The sequence below is a fragment of the Ailuropoda melanoleuca genome, chromosome 15, assembly GCF_002007445.2.
Source record: "Ailuropoda melanoleuca isolate Jingjing chromosome 15, ASM200744v2, whole genome shotgun sequence".
NCBI lineage: Eukaryota > Metazoa > Chordata > Mammalia > Carnivora > Ursidae > Ailuropoda > Ailuropoda melanoleuca.
In genome coordinates, this window is record NC_048232.1 from 79,562,179 (window position 1) to 79,588,093 (window position 25,915).

The 25,915-nt window shown below is 39.4% G+C and overlaps 1 protein-coding gene across 7 annotated transcripts in view; it reads right to left on the reverse strand.

Annotated features, from left to right (window-relative positions):
* RBFOX2 (RNA binding fox-1 homolog 2) overlaps positions 1-25,915 on the reverse strand; it is a 205,785-nt gene that overhangs the window by 176,553 nt on the left and 3,317 nt on the right. For all 7 annotated transcript variants that reach the window (XM_034644174.1, XM_034644169.1, XM_034644170.1 and 4 more), the window contains exon 2: positions 7,145-7,195. In XM_034644174.1, coding sequence (XP_034500065.1) covers positions 7,145-7,195 — 51 coding nt within the window. The remainder of the gene's footprint in view (positions 1-7,144; positions 7,196-25,915) is intronic.

Sequence of the window (25,915 nt, forward strand, 5' to 3'; positions counted from 1 at the left end):
CACCAGATGCCACAGCATTTACCAGCCCTTCATCCACTAGAGGGTGTAAGGCAACATCACAGAGAACCTGACCACTGACGGGTGACCTGGTGTCAGAGATTGGGGAGAAGCAACCATTTTATAATATACCTTGCATGAAGGCTGAGAGTGGGGCTCTGTACAACCTAGCGGAAAGAAAAAAAGGGTTTTGTATGTAATTTAAAGCAAAGCGGAAGTATTTTTAATTAAAAGGGGGGCCAATAAGAAAATTATTATAAATTGTGAGATACAGAAGGGGTATGAAACAATTTACTTCTGAATCAGTCATTTTAATACAGTTTCCAGCTTGGAGTGGGGGGAGGGTGGTTGTGGTGAAATTTCTCATTTGACAAATAACTCCTAGCTGGAAGTGATATTAAACACAGCAAATAATAAACTCATTGCCTAGACAGTACTAAGGCTGGTGTTTTTCTTGTTTTCTTGGGTTTTTTGGTCCTCCTAAAATTCAATTATTCACAGCAGCCAGAATGTTGTTTTTAAAAATGTAAAATTGGGGCCCCTGGGTGGCTCAGTAGTTAAGTGTCTGCCATCGGCTCAGGGCGTGATCCCAGCGTTCTGGGATCGAGCCCTACATCAGGCTCCTCCGCTGGGAGCCTGCTTCTTCCTCTCCCACTCCCCTGCTTGTGTTCCCTCTCTCGCTAGCTGTCTCTCTCTCTCTGTCAAATAAATAAATAAAAAATCTTTTAAAAAAATGTAAAATAAATCATATCACTTCCCTGCCTCAAACCTTTCGAAGTCTTTCACATTAAACAAGATAATTTTCATTTATTCTTTCAACAAATATTTACTGATCTCCTCTTACATGTCAAGCTCCGCTCTAAGCAAAGTCACGGCTCGCACAGCGTATTTTCGTGGGAGAGAGGCACAATAAAGGACATGCACTAGACAACTTCAGATGAGGAGGAAAGGTCTGAAGAAAGTGCAACTGAACGGTCAGATTATGAATCTGGATTCTCTTCAGACTAGTGTAGTCAGGAAAGGCTTCTCGGTGGAGTAAATTGTGTCCCTGTGACCTGAATGAGAAGGTGAGCATCTCGGTGAAGAGCAGTGCACAGCTGAAGGCAGAAGGCACAGTGATTCCACACGGAAGCTGGGGGTCAAGCTTGTTCAAGAACGGCCATGGGGCAAACGCCACGTGTAAGTAAGAGAGCTGCAGGAGACGGAGCTACAGAGGTAGGCGGTAGGCTCGTGCACAATCCTCCCTGTAGCCATACGGTGGGCTAGTACTCAACCAATAAACCAACTGACACCTGCTACAACACGGATGAACCTTGAAAATATTATGCTCGGTGAAAAGAAACCAGTCACAAAAGACCAGATATTGTGTGATTCCATTTACATGAAACGTCCAGAATTGGCAAATCCACAGAGACAGAAAGCAGATGAGTGGCTGCAGAGGGATGTGGAATAGGGAAGCGACTGCTAAAGTATATGGAGTTCTTTAAGGTTGCATTTTTAAGGACAACAATTATTAGAATTTTGTTCTTCAAAACTACAGACGGCCATCTACTAGTAGGTCCAGAAAATCAATTTTGCTCAATCAATTGTTGAATGGAAAGGAATGGAAAATATACAGTACTTACAACACAGTAAGGTTAGTACTATTTGGAAGACTAATTCTAAGTTACACTCCTGTGTGTGTGTGCACGCGTGCACGGGGTCATGATGTTAAAGGTATCGCTTACTAGGGGTTGGTGTCTTTACTAAGCTTGAAAGCACTGAGCTAGAACTTGAACACTCTCTTACTATGTCCTCCAGTCGAACTCTCCCCACGGGAGGAAAAGTAGCTGTCATTTCTCTGGCACCAAACCAAATGAGTATGACAGAAAATGCATTTGCTATTGTCCATGGCTCCCAATCAAAATAACTAAAAGCCCTGAAAGTTGATTTATAAAAACTTTGACTAAAATAAAGCCCATTCCAGGGATAAAAGGAAGAACTGGTTAGAAAAAGGAAAAGTTTTTTTCAATTCTTTTTTTTTTTTTTTAAAGATTTTATTTATTTATGTGACAGAGGGACAGCCAGCGAGAGAGGGAACACAGAAGGGGAGAGGGAGAAGGAGAGCCGAGGAGCCCGATGTGGGACTCGATCCTGGAACACCGGGATTACGCCCTGAGCCGAAGGCAGTCGCTTTAACGACTGCGCTACCCAGGCGCCCCAAGTTTTTTCAATTCTTAAGAAAGAAAATACTTTTGAAAAATAAATCCCTTAGGTCATTTTCATTTTTTTTATTTTTTAAGTAGGCTCCACGCCCAGCATGGAGCCGAACTCAGGGCCTGAACTCATGACCCTGAGATCAAGACCTGAGCTGCAATCAAGAGTCAGAGGCTTAACTGACTGAGCCACCCAGGCACCCCTCTTAGGTCATTTTTAATCTATCCTCTCAATTAAAAGTACGGCTGCCACTCCCAATTAAAATCTCTAACAAAGTCACATCTGCCAATGTGAACATCTCCTTTGACATTCTCACTGCTTCCATGTTTCACCTAAACATGTTGATACAGTGGCTTTTCAACAGAATTTTAGGAAGAGGAAAAAAATTTTAAGGAACTACTGACCAGCATTTTAAAAATAAGATGAAGAGCCTAACACCATGTCACTAATTTTTTTCTTTATATTTAAAATACAAAAAGATAAACTGTGGACCATAAGCTATTTTAACAAACAAGACAGGAAGAAAACTTGACACACATAAGTTACTCAAGGGACCTCCAGGTCATATGAAGCCGTTTCATGCCACTACATTCCCCCAAGGATTCCATAATATCTTGTCACACTAGCAAGAGAACATCCCCATTCCTGGAAGAGAGAACACTGACAGAAGAACACAAAAGGGAAATACAAGACACTGGAGGCTGAAAATCCAGGGTTCAAGCCGATTTCTGCCACCTCCCCTCTATGTGACATTGGAAATTCATTTAAAAATCTTCGCGTTGGTTTTCTTTTTTATCTTTTTTTAAGATTTATTTATTTTTTGAGAGAGAGAGTGTGTGTGCACCAGCAGGGGGAGGGGCAGAGGGAAAGGGAGAGAGTCCCCAAACAGGCACCCCACCGAGTGGGGAGCCGGATGCAGGTCTCAATCCCAGGACTCTGAGATCATGACCTGAGCTGAAATCAGGAGTCTGACTCGCAACAGACTGAATCACCCAGGCACCCCTCTGCACTGGTTTTCTTATCTATAGAGATAATAAAGCCCCACCTACCTAGCAGAGCTATTGTGAAGATCAAAACTCAGTAAACACGGAAGCACACTGTAATGTATTTATAAACATTATTTTTTTTAACACACTATTATTCTCAGTTCTACACCTGACTCAACATCTGAACCCAACCAAGAGTATGTATTATCTCTCAGCTCAAATGCGAACAGCAATGTTTCATTCCCGCACAGGTTAAATGCTAGGCAACGCACTGTGCCATAATCCCAATTCCTGATCATATCAGTTAAGGGGACCTTCACTACAGTTCTATAATTATGGCTAAGATGACCACACAGCCCACTCATCTCTGTTTGCCTGGGACTGTTTAACCATGAGCATCACTTTTCACTCTCAAAGTGCCCCAACTAGAATGATGAATTCTATGGCCACCCTAATACAGCAGACATAAAGTTATGGCACCTAGAGGAGGCAAAGGGCTGGCCTTAGGACTCCCACTGTATTCTCCAGAATCCCCCTGAAAGCCATCCTAAATAAATAAACAGTGTTAGCAAAAACAGTAAGCTTGCTATGCAGAACTAAGCCCCCCTCTAATCAGATTGCTACTCCTAAAACCCTCCTACCTAAAAACTCTAGAGCTAATAGCCACAAATATTCTCTCATTTAAAAATATTACAAACCCACAAAATATTCAGCGTTAATCAACACTGAAACAAGCACCTGCACATAGACATCAACCACAGAGAAACAATCAGCTGGGAATCTAAGCTGCTATACTGTATCATCAATCTAACCTCCTACACAGCCTTAGGTGAGACACTCAGCCTTCCAGCTGGGTTCACTTCTGTAAATCTGGAGATGTTGGTCTCCTTCGCTTCCACAGAGAAAGCCCATTAGCAAGCATGGTGAAGTGCCTGGAGTGCTTTAGAATGCAATGGCTTGTCATCTCATAAAGCTTGCTAGCTGATTGGGAAAGAAGGCTGGGGTGACTGCACATAACAAAGCAAAACCACTACAAGGTGGCAGGTGTTTTTTTTCTCTCCTTTGCACCACATGTTTCTAATTCAAATGTACTGGCGGGAGCTTACATAACAGCATGAAAAGCGTCACTGAACAGTGAGACACTGGTCTACTTGGTGCTAAGGAACTCATGGGTGATAATCCTTAACCAGGGGCCATGGCTTCCTAGATCTGTGGTTGAGCTTCACGAGGCCTCTGAAGCCGCCAAATGGTAAATGAAGGATGGGAGTGAGAAGGCACACACACGCGCTCATGCACACACATGCACACGCGCGTGCACACACGACCACACTTTTCCTTGTCTGAGGGAACAATCCCCAGGACAGAGGAAAGGGCCCTCAACAAAGAGAAGACAGATTTCAGTTCTTACGCAGCTACTAACTAGTATGGTTACCTTGGACAAGTCATTTTATCTCTGTGTGCCTCAGTTTTCTGCTCTCTCCAAAGGAAGTGTTTATCCACTTCAAAAGGTGACTGTGAGGATGAGGTGGGAAAGCACGATGACAGTGCTCTAGGAGGATCAGGATTTTAACTTTGTCTCTTTTAAAATCATGAGGAGATGCTGATAAAAATCCTGTCTGGGGACAGGTCCTACCTGTTTAGAAAGGAACAGCAAAAGAATAGAAGGGCAAATAAAGACACACAATTAAAATTCACCTTCACCTCACCCCCCTGGCTCCTGGATTTGCTGAGCCAAACCACTCTGGGGAGATGTAAAGATCACCAGTTCAGTTTCTGCCCAGCTCAGGCTGTTCGGTGACCAGTGTTTTGCACACTGATAAATGCCTCCCAAACCTCAGTGCACAAAGTGAGAGTTCACAAGGTCAGGCGCATTAATTAGCAGTACTCATTTGGATTCTGTATTCATCAAATACAACAAGCAGCTATTCAATATTTGCCTGTTTGCACTGCTCTAAGATCTCTAATTCAAAGATCCAGCCAGAGAACAAAATAAAGCCCAAGAAAATAAACTAATATAAACCTGTCACCATCAGAATGTGCCTCAAAGTAAATTAGCAGCTTTAAACTATGGCAAAAGGGTCTGCACAGACCTACAGCAGAAAGAGTATGAGTAATGAAGGTGCAGGTTACAGAAGTGGGTCCCTACTGCAAGAGAAAGGAAAAATAAAGCAGTTCCAAGCAACTGTGCTTTAACAAATTCCTCTTAATTCCTCTTGCTTAGTTTCTTATTGAGCTGCAATCCCCACAGGAAACACAGAGCATTATACAGTACCTTTCAGATCCTTTTAAACTCAGTACATCTATTCCCATACTTTACTTCAATTAGTTTACCTTCCTATACCTAAAATAAGCCTAGATTCAACATAAGCAACATTTTATAAATAAGTAAACATATGCATTGGTATGCAAGACTGGATAGGGAATGACCATGATCCTTTATGTTTTAAGGGCCCTAGGTGAAAAGTCCAGGATGAAACAGAAAATGTCACTCCTTTTAAAGTAGTCCATAGGACTATAGTTCTTGACCCTGGCTGCAAAACACCATCGCCTGTAGGGATTTCTAAATATGTGAATGACTAAACCCAATTTTAGACCTACTCAATCAGAACGTCTGGGGGCTGAATCTCTAGGCACTAGTACTTTTCCTGATATATGGCCACGGTATAGAACTACTATCAAAGGGCATAAATTTCACAGCTTACAAAAGCCCTAGAGCAGACCCAAACCAGAAAGAAAAGAAAAGATCCTCTATATTTTCTTTAGATTTGAAGTAAATGACTATATTTTTCAACAAAAACTTCCATAAGGACAAACTTCAATTCCAATGGTGATGATCCCACTGGGAGATGAACACCGAGATCAATACCACTCTCCCTACCCCTTTTTCTCCATACCCTACCTGGGGCCCGTCTGATGCCAACCCAGCACCAAAAGTGCAAGACCTGGGCAAGTACTCAAACAGATGACCACTGATGATGGGGCCATCCTATAGTTAAGATCAGCTTCAGGGGCTCTGATGAGATTCAACTAACTATGTCACAACACTTTGGTTTAGCACTCTGATGACACATGTCCTGTGGACAAACCTAATGGCGAGGGCTTTTTTGGACAACCTTATAGGGAAGTTGGACAGGCATTCAAAGATAGTGCTAGGAGCTATCCTTTCAAATCTCCTGAAAAATATCAGTATATCCAAAGAGCAAGGAGGCAAATTTCAGAGGGTAGGTATCGTAAGCCACATTGTTCCTCTGAGGCAGCTTCACCTGATCCTCTAAACTAATGTGGCCTCAACCTCACCTGCTCGAGGTTTCAAACAGTGGAAGGACAGGGAAGGCATTTTATACACTCACATAAAGCATCCAGAGGATGTCTCATAGGAAGCAGTACTGCTCTACCCATAGTAGGGCCTGGGCTTTTTTCCAAGCATCCTCCCTATCTAACAAAGAAAAGCAGCAGAAACTTCCCTCTCTCAAGCAAGCCGTCCCTGATTAAAACCATAAGGCTGAATTCCCCCAGGAAGGAGAATGGAATTTTCTTGTTGCAGATTATTGCAAGGACTCAAAAAATTCTGTGCAGGCATGGGCTAAGTGGCAGAGAATTAAGAGACAAGCCCAGCACTTAGAATTATGAGACATCAAGAAAACCAGGTTAAAAAATTATTATCAGCCTGGAGAAGAAAAAACAAAAGCAATTACGGCTGTGCCGAAGTGATTTTTTTCCCCCTGTAATATCCACAATTTCAGTAACATGATTACAGTTCTTTTAGGATTAAAAAGTATATTTTATTTGTATCTCTAAATGTAAATTCATTGTTGAAGCTAACTCTCCAAAATTATTTCAGGAAATGCTCTCTACCACAGCACCCTTAGAACGAACACACACACACACACACACACACACACACACACACACACACACACACACACACACACACACCCATCTTAATTATAACAGTTAATACCAACCTGGCTGTCCCGGGCTGGGAATCCATGATAACCTGGGGTCAGAGGCTCGTTCTAAGAGAAAGAAAAGAAAATGTTAAGAATCACCAAAATCATCCAAATTGATCAAATATAAATTCCTGCAACAGTTTCTAAGATGTTCCATTGCTATACTCCACTCTAACTATATATCTCTCTCAGTTCAGCCTCGACAATGGCAAACACCACACCAAACGAATAGTATTTGCTTCAAAACACTACTCATAAATACTATTTTCCTCCTTATACAGCTAAATCTGTTTCCTTCCCAGTATATCTCAAACAGGGAGCCACTGTGATTTGGGGCAAATCAACTACCAACTTCATACTATGGGACTTTAGCCTCCCTGGCCCTTAACCACTAAAAGCCAGTAGCAATCTTGAACACTTGGACAACCAAAAACATCCATACATTCCCAGAAGTCTCCTGGCTGCACAGTACCACCCGTTCTGAGAACTACCTCTTGGCCTGGGAAGTTTTAGCCATTCCCCTCTATCAATATGTGTTCCTTCAGTTCTTTGAACCCTACATGAAATCCCACCTCTGCTCAGGACTTCCTCTACCATCTATATGGACCCAAGTGACTCCTAACATGTATATATTAAATGTATTTAGGCTATTTGTACAATTTCCTTTTCATATTATTTATGACTCAATAAATCTTACTTTTGTAAAGGTCTATCATATTGAGTGTCTCATCTTCACATTAACCACTAAATCAAGATCCTTGAAGGCAAGAATGATAGCCAATAAAAGCTATGCAAACCCTAATTTAGTATAAGGTCATAGGATATAAGCACTCATTCATGGCTTGACCCATTCAATCATTCAGTCAACACATATTGAACACCTGATTTTTTTTTTTTTTTTAAAGAGAGTGGGGAAGAGGGGCAGAGGGACAGACAGAACCTTAAGCAGGCTCCAGGCTGCCCAATGCAGGGCCCGATCTCATGACCCTAAGATCACGACCTGAGCCAAAATCAAGAGTTGGACGCTTAACTGACTGAGTCACCCAGGCTCCCTGAACACCTTGTATTTCTAAAGTACTGTTAGATGACAGTCATCAGTAAGAAAGATGAATAACACAAGGCCCTTGCCTTCAAATGAACTTTTAAATGGGAGGAGATCTGTGTGCACATCGAAGTGTAAATGAGAACATACGGTGCTTTTGTAATTTTTTCAACATGCTCAACATAGCTATCTGGAAAATACTCATCCTCTTCTTCCATCCATTTATACTTTCATTCCAACTAGCAGAATAACAAGGTAAGAATTTGCACTGACTTTCAAATACGGCAAGAGAGCACTTTCCAACCAATGATACATCTGCTTTGATATCCTAATCTCTGAAAATCAAACATCTGACTACATTCAAAAACATGAAAGCCAGGAGCCAACATAAACTCACTGCAGAGACCCCATGCCTGTTCATCGCGGTTTCCCTGCAACCTAGCACAGTGTCTAACACACAGTGGGCACACAAAACAATGGATAAATAAACTGAGTTCAATAAGCCGAAGTTATTTTGGAATTCATCACTGATTCAATCCCAGAAAACCCAAGTTCTCCTTTTTGATTCCTAAGTCTCTATTTTGGATATTTATAAATTAAGTCTTCCCAGAGAAAGCACACCAAAGATAATAGCCTTAAAAAATTATAGGTGCCAAATAATCCTGAGAAAGAAGAGTAAAGCTGAAAGATTCCTGCTTCCTGATTTCAAAATTTCCTGCAAAGCTACAGTACTCCAGATAGTGTAATACTGGCCTAAGGATAGATTTATAGACCAATGGGCTACAACTGAGAGTCCAGAAATAAACCCTTGAAATTATGATCAACTGATTTTTGAAAAGGCTGCCAAGAAAATCAACGGGGGAAAGAACAGTCTTTCAACAAATGGTGCTGAGACAACTGAATATCAACATATAAAAGAATGAAGCTGGAACGCTATCTTACACCATACAGAAAACTAACTCAAAATAGATCACAGAGCTAAAACCACAAAACTCTTAGAAGAAAACAGAGGAGCAAATCTTCATGACTTTTGGTTTGGCAATTTCTTCAGGTATGACACCAAAAAAATAAGTGACAAAGGAAACAACAGATAAATCAGACTTCAACAAAATTAAAAACTACTGGGGGGGCGCCTGGGTGGCACAGCGAGCAGTTAAGCGTCTGCCTTCGGCTCAGGGCGTGATCCCGGCGTTATGGGATTGAGCCCCACATCAGGCTCCTCCACTATGAGCCTGCTTCTTCCTCTCCCACTCCCCCTGCTTGTGTTCCCTCTCTCTCTGTCTCTATCTCTGTCTCATAAACAAATAAAAAAATCTTTAAAAAAAAAAAAAAGAAACTACTGGGACTCAAAGGATACCATCAATTCTGGGAATCTAATGTCTGGCATAGTGATTATAGTTAATACTACTGTAATTATATACTTGAAAGGTGCTAAGAATGTAAACCTTTTTTTAATTTATTTTTTATTATATTATGTTAGTCACCATACAGTACATCTCTAGTTTTTGATGTAAAGTTCCATGATTCATCTTGCGTATAACACCCAGTGCACCATGCAATACGTGCCCTCCTTAATACCCATCACCAGCCTATCCCATTCCCCCAATTTGTAAATCTTAAACATTCTCACGGTAACAAATAAATGGTAATTATGTGACATGAGGCAGGTGTTAGCTAACACTGTGTTGGTAATCACTTCCCAATATATAAGCGCACCAAATCAAAACCCTGTACACCTTGAACTCATACAATGTTATAGGTCAATTATACCTCAGTAAAGTGAGGGGGGACTCCATGAATAAATGAAAAGACAACTCACAGAATGGAAAAAAATACTGCAAGTCATCTGTCTGATAAAGGGCCTGTATTCAAAATATATATAAGGAACTCTTAAAAAGACAACCTTAATTTTAAAATGAGGAAGGATTTGCATAGGAAGTTCTCCAAAAAAGATATACAAATGGCCAATAAGTACATGAAAAGATGCTCATTAGTCGTCATTAGGGAAATGCAAATCAAAATTGCAATGAGAAAATACTTCACATCCGTTATGAAAAAAAGACAATTTTAGTGAAGATGTGGAGAAATTGGAATTTCATACATTGCCGGTAGGAATATAAAGTGGTAAAGGCACTCTGGAAACAGTCTGGCAGTCCCTCAAAATGTTACAACAGAGTTACAATATGATCCAGGAATTCCACACTAGGTGTAAGGAAGAAAACTGAAAACACAGATCCACACAAAACCATGTACTGGAATGTGCATAAAAGCTTTATTTCATAATCACCAAAAAGTAGAAACAATCCAAATGCCCACCAGTTGATGAATGGATAAATGAAGTATGATATAACCATAACTGAATGTTACTAGGTAACACAAAGGAACAAAGTACTGATACAACATAATACTGAAAACACCATGCTAAGTGAAAAAGAAAAAAAAAAGAAAAGAAACCAGCAAACTGTATGATTCCACTTAAATGGAATATTCAGAATGGACAAATCCATAGAGAAAGAAAAGAAATTAGCAGCTCTAGGGGATAAAAGGGCGAAATGGGGAGTAAGTGGTAACAGGTACTGGGTTTAGTTTTGGTGATGACAATGTTCTGGAACTAATGATGACAGATGTACAGCTTTACGATTACACTAAAAACTACCCAAACACTAAAAACTATGAATATCACTTTAAAAGGGTGAGATTTGGGGCACCTGGGGTGGCTCAGTCAGGTAAATGTCTGCCTTTGGCTCAGGTCATGATCCCAGGATCCTGAAATCGAGCCCTGCTCAGTGGGGAGTCTGCTTCTCCCTCTGCCCCTCCCCCTGCTCGTGCTCTCTCAAATAAATAAAATCTTTAAAGATAGAAAAAAAAATAAAGGGAGAGATTTTTGGTCTGTGAATTCTATGTCAATCAACCTGTTATTTAATAATAGTAATAATAATAATGGGCCATGGTTAGCTGCTTTCACACGAATTTTTACAGGGGAGACATATATAGCTTAAACTATAACAAAAAGAACAGGGCTCCTTCTGAAATCCCCAAGTGTCTTGTTTGTTCTGTATTCTGTAATTTACTTTGACACCATTCCCTACAGATTTTAACAACAATGATGATGATAAAGATGGTGATAACTACTAGATACTGAGCAACTAAATAAGGCAGTCTCAGGCTGGAGGGGAGGAGGAGCAGAAAGCAGCAAAAGAGGAGGAGATAATAAAGCACAGGTACTGAGTGGGGAAAAAAATTTCAACCCAGGTCTATTGGGCTCCAAAGCCCCTATTCTTTGCATTTTATCAAGTTCTCTTCTACAAGAACCATTCCACATTTTTTTTACAGTAACTATTTCATGATTATCTGAGAAAGAAATTATATCATTAAGAAAGTAATGGAGAACACCCAAAAGTAAAATTAACATTCATCACGCCCAGGAATATCCCACATACAAACTATATTCTTGAGTTCAACAATGCAGAGAACTTTTTATAAGGAAAAAAGCAAACCCACAAGTCAGTATTGTCAGAAACATTAGCAGCAAAGACAACTGCAGCAGGTAGCACAGATAGATGTCAGAGGAAATGAACTCATTCCTTCACGGGCCTTGGCAAAGTCAAGCTCCTCTCTCTACCCCATCTCTCAGGTAAGGGTACCTGGACTTCATCAGCCCCTAGAAACTCCCTGCCTCTGAAAGTGGCCTATCCTTAACGACGGCTTGCTTTCCTTTTTAATTTTATCATGTATAAATACGTCCCTTCAAAATTCATTAACTTTGCATGTTTTTTAATTTACAGAAATGGATTTTATCATCAGTATCCTTTAGCAATTTCCTTTTCTTGCTCCAGACTGTGAGATTCATCTCCCCTTATGCATCTTTACCATATCTCACTAGCTCTGACTTCTGTTTAGTATTCTCTCTTATGACTATGTCACAATTTATTCACCTGTCTTATTTTCCTCTTAATAGATTTTTAAATTGTTTCCAGTTACGCTTTTTCTTTGCACTCACAAACCATACTGTCTATGAATATTCTTTTGAATTTGAGATACCATTTCTCACTCATGAGACTGGCAAAAATGAAGACGAAAATATCACAAGTTGGCAAGAAGAGTAAATAAGCACCTTCACATCTAACAGTCGTTAAGAGAAGTATATTGAGACCACTGCTTTGGAAAGCAATTTGACAATAATCATTAAAATGCTAAGTGCACACACCTTCTTGTAATTTCCCATCTTCGCTTTCTGTAGCCTCTAGATAACCACTTGCACGTGAGCTCAAAGAAGCATGTGCAAAGATTTTCAATGCAGTGCTGTTTTAAATAGTGAAAAACTGGGAGGAACCTTGGTCTCCCTTAATAATGAGAAACAGTGCTATTATTTTATCTCAACAGCCTGTGTGCAAGTTTTTAAAAAGGTAAAATCTCTACAAAGTATCTCATGTCATATTAAATGATAGAACGGTGTTCTTTTTAAAATCAAAATCATAATACAAAAAGAGATTTCTACATGCATATAAAACAGCAAACATATGCACAGAGTAATAAATGCATAGGGGTTACCTCTAGGGAGAAGATTTGTGGAAGGCCAAGAGGGCATGCTTTATCTGAATAGTTTCAATTTTACAAAATGTAAAATTCACGTTATTATCTGGCGCTATTATAAAGAACCCAAAAAGTCACTATGACCAGTGTTCCCTAACGTTTTATAACTTACAAAAATACCTTCGTTTAATCTTATTTAGTCTCACAATGCAGAAAATAGGTTTTAAAACCCTCATTTTACAGATAACAAACCCGAATCTCAGAAAGATTAAGTGATTTGCTCAAAGCCAAATAGCTAATGACAGCGGCTGAACCACCCTCACACTTAGCTCTGAACTCTGTACCCGAGATTTCTGCTGCTTCGTGACAACCAGTGAAGAACACTCCTCTGGCCCTGAGACGGTGCTGACCACCTAAGACGTGCAGCTCTGAGTTTTCAATCAGTATAGAAATAATAACTGCTATTTAAAGCAGAGATGGAATTACAAGGCTCGCTAATGGAACAGACGTGTCAAACTCCAAGAGAAAAGGCTTTAGCAGCTACGCATGTGCCTCTGTAAGCAAGAGTTCCGGTCTAGCAAGACTACGGGAGTTCAAAGCTGACTGCCTAGGCACAGAGGCCGCTCATAAACAAAAAGAATATCTAAGAAATAAAATACCAACCACAAGAATCTTTCGTGACTAAAGAGGTCACCAGTTAAACCTATTTAGAAGCTTCTGGTTAGTAGTCCTGTGAAAGAATAACAGAAGGCTCCTTAAGTCATGGTCAAATAGAGCAACTGCGGTGGACCATGCCTGTGGAGTGGACACTGAAAGAAGAAAATCAGCACCTGACTTTCGTATTCTTTCACGGGAGGCTCCCACATGCACCTATGTTTGAAAAATCCATTTAAGCAAAAGAATCCTTCCTTTACTCGGTAAGACTGATTGAATAATTGCCTATGACAAATGCAGAGTTGGTATCCTTGCCCCTGAGGAGCTCAAACTTATAATAATTACAAGATAATGTAACTGATACCATAACTAACATCTATTTAAAACAACAACAACAAAACTCAGGCCTCCAGAGGATCTTCTGGAACAGTGTGTGTGGGAATGGGGGTGGCTGCTCACTGGAGGACCACACCTCAGCACAGTGACTGATGCGCGCTTACAAGACAGTAGGGTTTCTAAAGCTACTCTCCTAAATGATTCTGAAAGTCAATACGATTTCTGATTAGCCAAATACTTGCCCAGTGCAAAAGTACCCAAATACTGCACTTGACAGGAAATCCAACAGGCACTGCTTCCTTAAGCATTTTTAAAATACAGCTAAAAGAGAAGTGTCAGGAGAAATTAATACTGATCAAAAACTCCCTGCATTCTCATGGAAAGATAGTAGTGATAGAATACTCTAGCCGTAACTCCTGAGCAATGGAATGACCCAAAAAACATTAAAAGGAGCCTAAGGAAGACACCCTCTGCCAATCTCCCCTGGTTTCACCTGCTTAACAGATCATGTGTTCAATGTCCAGAGATTTATTACAAGAGCATTTCTTATTGGCTTCTATCACTGACAGGGCTGTCTGGGGGAAGGGTGGAGAAAACCAGAAATGCACGAAGAAGTTACACCAAGCAGCAACAACAACAAAATCCATCCCATTGTCTTTCTTTTGTGTCTAACAAAATCAAACCCATTTCACAAAATGAAAGGGAAAGAAAAATACTGAGAATGGAACAATTAAATTCTTATCACCAGGCAACTTGGGGAGAGGTGAGTAAAAAGAAGCAAAGGAAAGAAACGAAGCTGTCCGCTACAAGCAAAACTTGGGCAATGGTAACAAGCCCAGATTTTTCACCAACTTATTCGCGGTTGAAAATGAACTTCCCATTACCCTACACACATTTAACAACGGAAGGAAAGGCTGGTTTAAACCACACTGGCTGGAAAAAGCAGCACATCAAGTTTCCCAAGATATTTCACTACCCTGTTTTGCAGCCAAAGTTACTGTTTTTCAAGGATGGACATGGAAGGGAACACCACAGGAACTGAAGACGTACCTAAATTCCATATGCTGCTGCATGCAAAAGCCAAGCCCAGCAACAGGAACCTTTGGTTCCGGAAGAGAGATTGCTAAGCAACCAGAGGGTATCGTTCTGCTTCCAAGCCATTCAGTGTTCAAGGTACCCAGAAACGAGATGAAGACTTGTAAGGGATAAGAATCTGGTAGTATCTAACAACATAATCTCAACATAAGTCCTACTGGTAACTGGTAAATTAAGCTTTCACGCTCCAATAAAATAAAACATAATTTACTCTACAGCCTAATCAAGACAACTGCTGAAAGTACTTTGTCACACTTACCGCCTCCCACCCCAAACACGCTTTTTAAGTTACAAAAAAAAAAAAAATCCCCTTGTATAAGTAACATGTTTCATGTTAAAATCTGACAGCGATTTATTGGATCCTTGCAGCTCATCTTTGGAACACACTGAAATTTCTTCTTTTCAATAACAGTGACAGATTCTGAAAAGATAACCAATCAAATCTCTTTTCTTTATAGGTGAGGAAACTGAGGCTCAAAGTACTGTCTTAAGTACTTCGATTAAGCAGACAGAAAAGAGAACCTAGAGCTGAGAACTCTTGTCTCTCAAATCACAGAAGCAGTTCATGCCTCGGACTCTGCTAATTGCAGCTACAAATAGCTCCTTTCATGATAACACTGCAGAAAGCAGGGGCTTTGGGAGTGAAAGGTGTAGACTCAAATACTGGTGGTATCATTTTCTAACTCTGTGACTCAGGGCAAATCGCTTCATCTCTCTGAGCCTCAATTTTCTCAAATGTGTAATAGATAAACTCTACCTCATAAAGTTGTGACGATTAAAGGAGATAATTGTGGTAGAGCTTATCCGGCACAGTATTTAACATGCTGTGAAGGAGTTGTGCGGAACTCCTCCATGTCTATCAGCTGCAAATGACTTGAGAGAGAAATCTGACCAATCTGTGGGACTCATTTCTACCAAGTCACAAATTTCCAAATAACTAACCTTCAATTTTTCTTAGCTTACTCTAAAGGCAGTTCTTTAGAAATATGTGCTAAATGGCCATCCGGCATCACTGAAGGTGTTCGAAAACTAGATAAAAATTAGTCATGTTGTGAATCCATTCCAGCGTTCAATGAGAGAAACCAATGAGATTAGCTCTAAGGAGACCAAAGCGACTTGGCCTTTTGTGATATATACATGCTTCATATAGCTAAGCAGGCCACTCTACTGGGATCAATTCCTGATTGGCTAACACTCCCAGTTCTTAAATTTCCTTAAAAATCCATTCTCTTATTTTTTTTAATTAAAATCCAATCATGATAACTAAATTATATTTTGAAGTACATTAATAATAAATAAATTTCTACTTCAATCTACCCCTCCCTGTTCTAAGGTTTGAGATCATACTATAAATACTCTTCAGCGACTTCTATTTTTTCCTTGTCTTAAAAATTGTGGTTACATACAAATAATATAAAATTAACCATTTCAACCATTTTTAAGTTTACAGTTCTGTGGCATTAAGTACATTCACACTGTTGTGACCATCAGCACATCCATCTCCACAACTCTAACTGAAACTCTGGAAGTTATTAAACCCCCCATTCTTCCCTTCCCCTACCCCCTGGCAACCACCATTCTACTCTATGTCTCTATAAATTTGACTACTTTAGGTTCCTCATCTAAGTGGACTCATATCCTTTTGTCACAGGCTTATTTTGTTCAACATAATGTCTTCCAAGTTCATCCACATTATAGCCTAAGTCAGAATTTCCTTCTTTTTAAGGCTGAACAATATTCCACTGTATGGACAGACCCCATTTTGTTTAACCATTCATCTGCTCATGTAGATTGGTCTGCTTCCACCTTTTGGCTACTGTGAATAATGCTACTAGGAACATGGGTGTACCGATATCTGTTGGAGTCCCTGCTTTCAGTTCTGTGGGTATACATTCAGAAGCAGAAGGGCTGGTTTACTGATAATTCTATGTTTAACATTTTGAGGAATCATATACCCCTTTCCTCCACAGCTGCACCATTTTACATTCCCTCCAGGAATACACAAAGATTCTGATTTCTCCACATCCTTGCCAGCACTTATTTTCTTGTTTTTGTTTCTTTTTTACAATAGCCATTATAATGACTGTGAACTATTGTTTCATTGCCATCTTGATTTGCATTGCCCCTATGATTAGTGATGTTGAGCATCATTCCAAGTGCTTACTGGGCATTTGTATATCTTCTTTGGAGAAATGTCTATTCAAGTCTTTTGCCAATTTCTTAATCAGGCTGTTTCTTTCATGTCTGGTATTTTCACCATAAGCAATTTTGCCACAAGCATTTTGTCTGCAAACATTTTCACTGCAAAACTAAGTGGCCATAAAGCAATCTTGCCATCAAAGATAAATTCACAAAATGACATTCATCAAAAAGGACATAATGAAACATGAAAAATGAATAATAGAATTAAAAAGACTACTGGGAAATACAAAATACTTGAATACACTCAAAATGCATAGTGTAGACTCACAGCAATAGCTATTGTGGATTAGACCTAATCACTTGTCTTCACAGTCTTTCATCCATAGTATTATACTTTTTTTTTTTTTGGCCTTCTGATTGGTCTCTTTGTTCAGCATCTCACTTTTCCTTTTTTCACTAAAATTTCTTCTTTCATTAAAAAAGGTCTCAGTTTCCAAATACTAGGGTGTCTGTTTATAACTAGGCTTTGTACTGCATTGTGAAAGCCTTCTACACTGTTGTTCCTGCCATCCTGTCACATGTTTGCTGACAGACATTTCAAAGTTCTAGGGGAAATAAGGGATTCAAAACTCTGTGCCACTGTATGGACCACAGGAGGGCTAAAATTTATATAATATAAAAATAGGAGTACTATGTCAATAGAGAAATAAAACCAAACTGTCAACCACTTGATGAAAACAACTGTCAAACTGTCAACCAGTTTTGTTTTGTTTTTTTTTACCTTTTATCTCAAAATTGTCTTCCAGCCAATAACTTATCCAGCAAAAATACTTGGGGCAAAGATACTTTCCAAGAAACAACCTAGAACCTGTTTTTTTGTTGTTGAGTTGTAGGAGTTCTTTAAATATTTTGGATATTAATCCCTTACCAGATATAGGATTTATAAATATTTTCTCCCATCTGGGGCTACTTTTCCATTCAGGTGATGGTATGCATCCTTTGATGCACAAAGGTTTTTCATTTTCATGAAGTTCAATTTATCTGTTTTTTCAAATCTGTGCTTTTAGTGTCACACCCAAGAATCTATTGCCAAATCCAAGGTCATGAAGATTTAGCCCTACATTTTCTTCTTAGAGTTTTATACTTTTAGATCTTGTGTTCAGGTCTTAGATCCATTCTGAGTTAATTTTTGTATATGGTATAAGGCAAGGGTCCAAATTTTTTGCATGTGGCTTATACTTGAAGTTCCTTAGGTCTCTATTTGCCACCTTCTTCCTGGTTTCTGAGCATCTGGAATTAAATATGCATTCCACCCATATGCTGGTTAGCCATTAGTTGACTCTCAGGTCCACATTTACCCTTTTTGCCTGCTCTGTGAAAACGGATCTGGGCCTTTTAAGTGTTTTTCCTTTGACGGCACACATGATGTCAAGCTGTGTCAGTAGAGGGCACAGGAAATACACTCTAGGGGGAAAGAGTTTTGCTTCCAAGTCCCAATGTGCCTTCTCAGCAGTTTCTTACAGGACAAGGGGTCTTTCTCCTTCCTGGCTCCTGAAGCACGTAACAGCAGGCAGCAGCACCCAGTTGCCAGTACCTTCCCCTGGTAACCTCCTTTTGGGCTGGGATACAGCAGAGTACATCTGGTAAGACAACTCCCTGTGAACAGCTTTCCTCAGGATAGGTGTCCCCTTCCTTTTGCAAGTTTGTCTTACACCACTTCGCTCTAAAGAAAAACCTACATTGTATCTGGTTTTGCTAACTGAAAGAAATCCCAAGAGGATTTTTGCTTTCACAAAGGCAAAAAGTGAAATGTGTTCCGTGTCTGTATTGTAGCAAGCCATGACAGAGGCAGCGCCCACCTCCAGCAGCTACCGTGGCACCACCGAGCTCCGTCCCAAGAAGCCACACTCACAGCATCAAGCCGCCTATATCTAAACTGTATCCGGGAGCAGCTGGGCTTTATCTCTGTTTTGTGCAACAGTTAGTAAGCTGTGTCTGAAGGTATCAAAAGCACCTAAGAGAAGTTATTTTGGGGGTCTAAAAATGCTCAAATTTTTTTCCATCTCTATTAATGGTAATCATTTCTTCACTTTACTCCGTGTAGGCTTACGTTTCATAGGAATGCTCTACTTTCGAATGGGAGAGAAAATCTGTACCCTCAAAGGTAGATTTCTGGCAACTTTGTAAAAGGCAGATTTCCAACAAGTTCTGCAGGTCTGGCATCACAGGGACTCAGAGAGCTCTCCCACTCAGAGAGCCAGAGCCGTGCCTCTCCAACAAAGTCTAGATCTCAGCACCTGGTGCAGGTGGGTGGGGTAGGGGGAGAACAGCTCTGTCTTTGGGTGCTTTATCTCAGCCCGAGGGGTAACTGCTATTATATATTAATTGTATCAATGATATGTTATCATATACCATATTATTACACTATATTATACCTGCATTATATTACATCTGCTATTCTTTTGAGTTCTCTTTACTTCTTAATACGGATGAACTGAAACAAAATGTTAACAGCCACTTACTATATACACAGGGAAGACATTATGCTTAGTGTTTTCTATACATTATCACTTGGTATTCTCATTAAACTTTATGATATATTTCTCTATAGTAAGAAAATAAGGCTCGGAAAACCATGCAATTTGCCTACAATAATACAAATCCAGGTCTGTCTGACACTGAGGTCCCTGCTGGTTCTCTACTATGGCATTTACCTTGCTTCAAAGAACCTAGCAACACTTTTTAAGGATCTAAAACACCTATGGACAGGAAAAGAATACAGAAGGCTTGCCTGCCATCCTTAGAAAGGGCAGCCTGTGAGATTGGCCTTGGTTGGTGTCTGAGAACTTAGATTTCGTTTTGGGAGGGTATCCCCAGAACTGATAAAAGAGTGGCCCACCATGCCGAAATTGTGCAAATAATACAGTTTATGCTGAACATTTCCTTCTGAAAGTCTGGATTCGGGGTGTATAGCAGGTAGAGGTCCCTCTGTGAACAACCCTTCCCACTTACCCCTCCAAAAAGAAAAATCTCAGCACTGTCTCTAATGAGCTTTCCTGGTAGACAACATTGTCACAGACTGCTGCTGAAGGAAATAGGCACATCCTGTGTGACTCCAATGGGAGAGAACTCTTGGAAGCTTGAGCCTAATTTCTTCTGGACGTCACCCCCATGCACTCTTTCCCATTGCTGATTCTGTTTTATAGCATTTCACTGTTATAATTCACAGCCATGACAATGACTACAAACCACGCATATTGACTATATGTTGAGTTCTGTGCATCCTAGTGAATTGCTGGACCTAGGACCGTCTTGGGGACCCCCAATACAACCTATGACATGCCAAATATTTTATTAAATGCAGAGGACACAAAGATGAATAGGTCCTCTGCCTTCAAGGAATTTTAAGTCTATTTAAATTTCCCTTCTCTCACTTCTCTGATCTTCACTTCTTAGTCTGTTACCACTTAAAATAGATTAGATACATTTCCTTAAGCTAAGTTTCATTCTTAGTGCTGAAGTGATGCTAAATATTTAATAAGTCCATCAGGCAAAATCTGAGATACAAAGCTCTAATAAACTCAAAGGCCACACATATTTTCTCTCTACTTTCCCCATCTTACTGTGTTCCTCATTAAAAATAAATTGACAAACCCTTGCACATTGCTGGTAGGAATACAAAATGGTGCAGCTGCTACAGAAAACAATTTGATGGTTCCTCAAAAAGTTAAATATAGAGGGGCGCCTGGGTGGCACAGCGGTTAAGCGTCTGCCTTCGGCTCAGGGCGTGATCCTGGCGTTATGGGATCGAGCCCCACATCAGGCTCCTCCGCTATGAGCCTGCTTCTTCCTCCCCCACTCCCCCTGCTTGTGTTCCCTCTCTCGCTGTCTATCTCTATCTCTGTCAAATAACTAAATAAAAAATCTTAAAAAAAAAGTTAAATATAGAGCTACCATATGGCCCAGCAATTCCACTCCTAGGTATATTCCCAGAAGAACTGAAAACAGATACTCAAACAAATACTCGTACACACAGGTTCATCACAGCATTATGCACAACAGATAAGAGATGGAAACACAAATGTTCATCCACTAACGAACAGATAAACAAGCTGTGGTATATACATACAAAGGAAAACGATTCAGCTATAAAAAGAAACAAAGTACTGGTACACGCCACAATATGGATGAACCCTGAAAACATGATGCTAAGTGAAAGGAGCCAGACACAAAAAGTCACATATTGTATGATTCCATTTATGTGAAATGTGCAGAACAGGTAAATTCATAGAGGCAGAAAGCAGACTATTGGCTGTCAGGAGCTCAGGAGAAGGGGAAATGGAGGGTGACTCCTTACTGGGTATGCGGTTCTTCTGGGGGTGATGAAAATGTCTGGAAATAGGGGTGGTGGCTACACAACACTGTGAATGTAATCAATACCACCAAACTGTTCACTTTAAAAAGATTAATATTAGGTGAATTTCATCTCAATAAAAACAATTTTGTTAAGCAATGCAGTACACAACATGGTGCAAATAAAGAAAACCAACCTTCCTGATGTCATCTGAATGGATACTTACAGCTTGAAATAAAATCATCTGCAGCTATAATAGATAGGAGAGTGCTGTCTCTCAACATATAACCTAAAAAATTGTCTGAAGATTTCAAAGGGTTCTAAGCAATGATACAGATACTGATGCAGAGTATGTACAGAAGACCCACAGAAGACAAAATGTTTCTACTTATGTGATTTGTATATTAGTTCGGATACATATGAATAGACCAAATTAACATTTTAGAGACATTTGCCTATTTCATCAACATCCCTAAAAGTTTACACATTTAGGGCAGCCCATCCTTTGAATGGGGAAACACCACAAAGCCTTATATTCAGGATTTCCTTATGTGCAAGCATATATATATATAGCACATAGACATAACTCTTTTTTAAGTCTAAAAGGATATATCCCAAAATGTTTAGTGATTATATGTTTTGGTGTTGAGTTTGGATTTATGAGTGATACACATTATTTTTCTTCTGCCTCTCTGTATTTTCAAATTTTTCAACAATGAACATGTATTATTTCTTTTTAACTATCAAAAAATGGAACTAACAAAAAAAATGGAAATAACAATACCTCTCAAGGATGCTGTAAAGATTACATGAGCCCTTAATACAGTATTCAGGATGTTATAAGTATGCAAAAAATGTTAGGTAGCATGTGTATTACTGTGTTTATGTTTTTGTAAATATTCCTCAGGATATACGTCTTTCATTAGCTATGACAAGAGCATTCACCTTAATCCAGGCCAGGGTCACCTGACTCAAGCCTAAATTACTATCTATAATAGTTTTTTGGCTAGTCCAGCAGCCTCCATCCACCTCTTCCCACTTTTTTTTACTGGGGCCAGGCTTAATTTCATAAAACGCCATCCATATCACTCCCATGCTGATGGCCCTCCACTGCTTACATGATCAAGCTCCAAACATCCTAAATCTGGCCTCACCTGGTCATTCCTTTTTTCCTCCCCATGTATTTATTCTTTCAACAAACATTTACGAAGCGACTTTCTTGGGTCTGGTACCATGGTAGAAACAGAAAGGTTACTAATTCTTCTCTTAAGGAACTCATAGTCTGGTAAGAGAGGGAGGCACGTAAATAAATACAACATGAATCATGCAGTAAAATAGAAATATGAGGCCCAGAGGGAACAAGTGTACATGGTTGGTAATGGAGTAAGAAAGGCATGAAGAAATCACAAGGGGAAATCACAGAAGACAAGATTCCAATGGGATTTGCAGGATGATTGCAAATAGCTATTTCCAGATAAAAACTTTACTCAATTTACTTCACATCTTAGGGTGTTCTCCCACATCAATTCAACTTAGGTAAAATCTAGCAAAGTCCTATCTCCCTTCACAAGGCAATTCCTGTAAGTCTAGCTCAGTACTTTTTCAAGCTGTGGGTCAAGACCATTCATGACATACCAAAGATGTACCAATCATTATTTAGGGGGAAAAAAAAAAAAGAGTGGCAATTCTCAAACTTCTTGGTCTTATGATCTTTTCACTTTCTTAAAAATTATGAAAGCTTCCAAAGAATTTTATTTATGTGGGTTGTAAGTATTGGTATTTGCCTATTAAAAACTGAAACTGAGGGGCGCCTGGGTGGCACAGCGGTTAAGCGTCTGCCTTCGGCTCAGGGCGTGATCCCGGCGTTATGGGATCGAGCCCCCACGTCAGGCTCCTCCGCTGGGAGCCTGCTTCTTCCTCTCCCACTCCCCCTGCCTGTGTTCCCTCTCTCACTGGCTGTCTCTATCTCTGTCAAATAAATAAATAAAATCTTTAAAAAAAACAAAAAACAAAAACTGAAACTGAGCATTTTAAAAAATATTTGTCAATTCATTTTAAAACACCAATAGTAAACCATTTTGCTAGCATAAAAATATTTTATGAAAATTAACTACATTTAATAAAAAGACAATTTAGTAAGAACAGTTTCATGTTTTACATTTTTGCAACTATCTTTCATATCCAACTTAAAAGAAGATGGCTAGAATGTCCTATCTGCTTCTGCATTCAATCTGTGATATTATGTTATTTTGGTTGAAATTAAGAAGAAAATCTAGCCTTCCATAGATATGTATTTGAAAAAGGTAGGAGTATTGGGGTGCCTCGGTGGCTTAGTCAGGCATTCAACTCTTGATCTCAGCTCAAGTCTTGATCTCAGGGTCATGAGTTCAAGCCCTGTGTTGGGCTCCACACTGGGCATGGAGCCTATGTAAAAAGAAAAAAAACAAAAGGTAGGAGTATTATAATAGTCTTCTTCATACTCTTATATCAAAATCCACTGGTCTTACATTTTGAATGGATTTTTACCTATTATGATTATTTAACATTATGCATTGTTGATTTATAAAATACTAGTTCACTAAGTTATAAGATCTTCTAAATGTTGACATATGCCATTATACATAATACCAAAAAAATTCACAATCACTAGTATCACCATCACTATCATCGGAAAAGTCTAAGTATTAGAGCTGTCAAGCCCGTTGTCCAAGACACAAGTTTTCTGAAATTCTAATTTCAATCAGAATTTTCCTTGAAAGCTCAAATTTTATCAGATACCTTTGAAAACAGGCTCACTTCATTTTCAATAAAATGTCTGCCAAATATCCAAGTCTAAATAACAATAGCCAATTTGAGTTTTAAGCAAAAATGTTGTTCCATGAAAAAAGTGGCTAGTTCAGCTGGCAACTCAAAACAATCACGAAAGTGTTTCTCCTTGAGATAACCCTCATACTAGGTATGCAAAAATGCCTTACATGTATTACGTACTTTGCCACATAGGATTCTAAAAAGATGCATAATTAAGGTGGAGATTTAATAATAGTAATAATTTTTACTGCTTCATAGAGAACATTCTTAAGTGAAGTTGGCTTGTTTTCCTTCTTTAACTGCAAGTGTGTGGTGGCTAGGAATAAGACTATAAGTACAATCTGCTGCACTGCACTGATCATGCTAGGGTATCGGTAGTTTTACCCATCACTGCTTATGCAACATCAGTGCAATTACACTCACAGAGGAAAAGGAAAAGGATATCCTAGTGCGATTTTAAAAATAGTTCTGACCTTAAAGACCCTCTTAAAAAGACCCTTGAGGGGGCACCTAGGTGGCTCAGTTGGTTAAGCGTCTGCCTTCAGCTCAGATCATGATCCCAGGGTCCTGGGATGGAGCCCTGCATCAGGCTCCCTGCTCACCGAGAAGCCTGGTTCTCCCTCTCCGTCTGCAATTCCCCCCACTTGTGCTCTCTGGCTCTCTCTGTCAAATAAATAAATAAAATCTTAAAAAAAAAAAAAAAAAGCAACTTGAGGGTTCCATCACCCACACTTTTAAGAATCACTAGACTAGACTACAATAGAATTTTTAAAAAGAAAGAATTAAGTACATTTAGTTAAGGTAAGAATTATTTCATGAAATTTGTTTTAGTCACATATATACATACAAATATTTATATACTAGGTTGTCACATAAAATGGATCTCTTATCATGGGTCATGGTCAAAAAAAGCTTGCAAAACAACCTTTAGCCCATACTAACTACTCCCTTCTTAAAACAACTACAGCATTTACTGAGCGTTATTTGACTTTATTCTGCCACAGACTGATTTCTAAACGTATGATGTAAATGTCTATGCCTTCTATTTCCAAATAGACCTTATGCTCTCAAACTACATCTTATACGTCTTTGTATATTCTCCCAATGATACACCACAGGATAGAAAAAATTATTGAATTCCTCATTACTATATAATGGGCCTAAGAAGCAATCTGTCTGTGGCATAGTAAGTCCCACAAATACTTCCTAGTTTTGACATGTCACAAATAATTCTATGCATAGAAAGGTACAGAAAGGAAAGTACAGTTGTTGGTATCACAATGACCTATGTCCTTAACGCTTAAATGTCCGTGATCATAAAACATTAGTTCATCTCTGAGCCTCAAATTCTTCCCCTTCTAAATAACGCCACCTACCTCATGGGGTTGTTACAAAGATTAACTAAGATAATACGTGAAAGTGACATGTACAGTACCTGTTCCTTAAGAGGATATCAAGCTAAAGAACAATAATGAGATGGAGAAACAAAGCCTTATTTGTACAGAACACTTCACCACCCACAAAACATAGGCAGATCTGACAATTATAGAACACAGGTCTTGAGGGGACCACAGAGACCATCTAATTCTAATCCAGCTCCCTTACCTGCATTCTCTTCAGCTCACCCCACACTCACCCACAGACAGAACTTACAGATAAGAAAACCAAAGTAGCAGAAGGTTTTAAATGCCTTTCTCCTGGTTATAGTCAGTGAGAGGCAGAACTTGTATCAAACACATCCTCTTATTCATAACAATCCTGCCAAATAGAGACCATTATTCTTGTTTGATTGATAAGGGAAATTCAAGTTCAGACTTCTTAA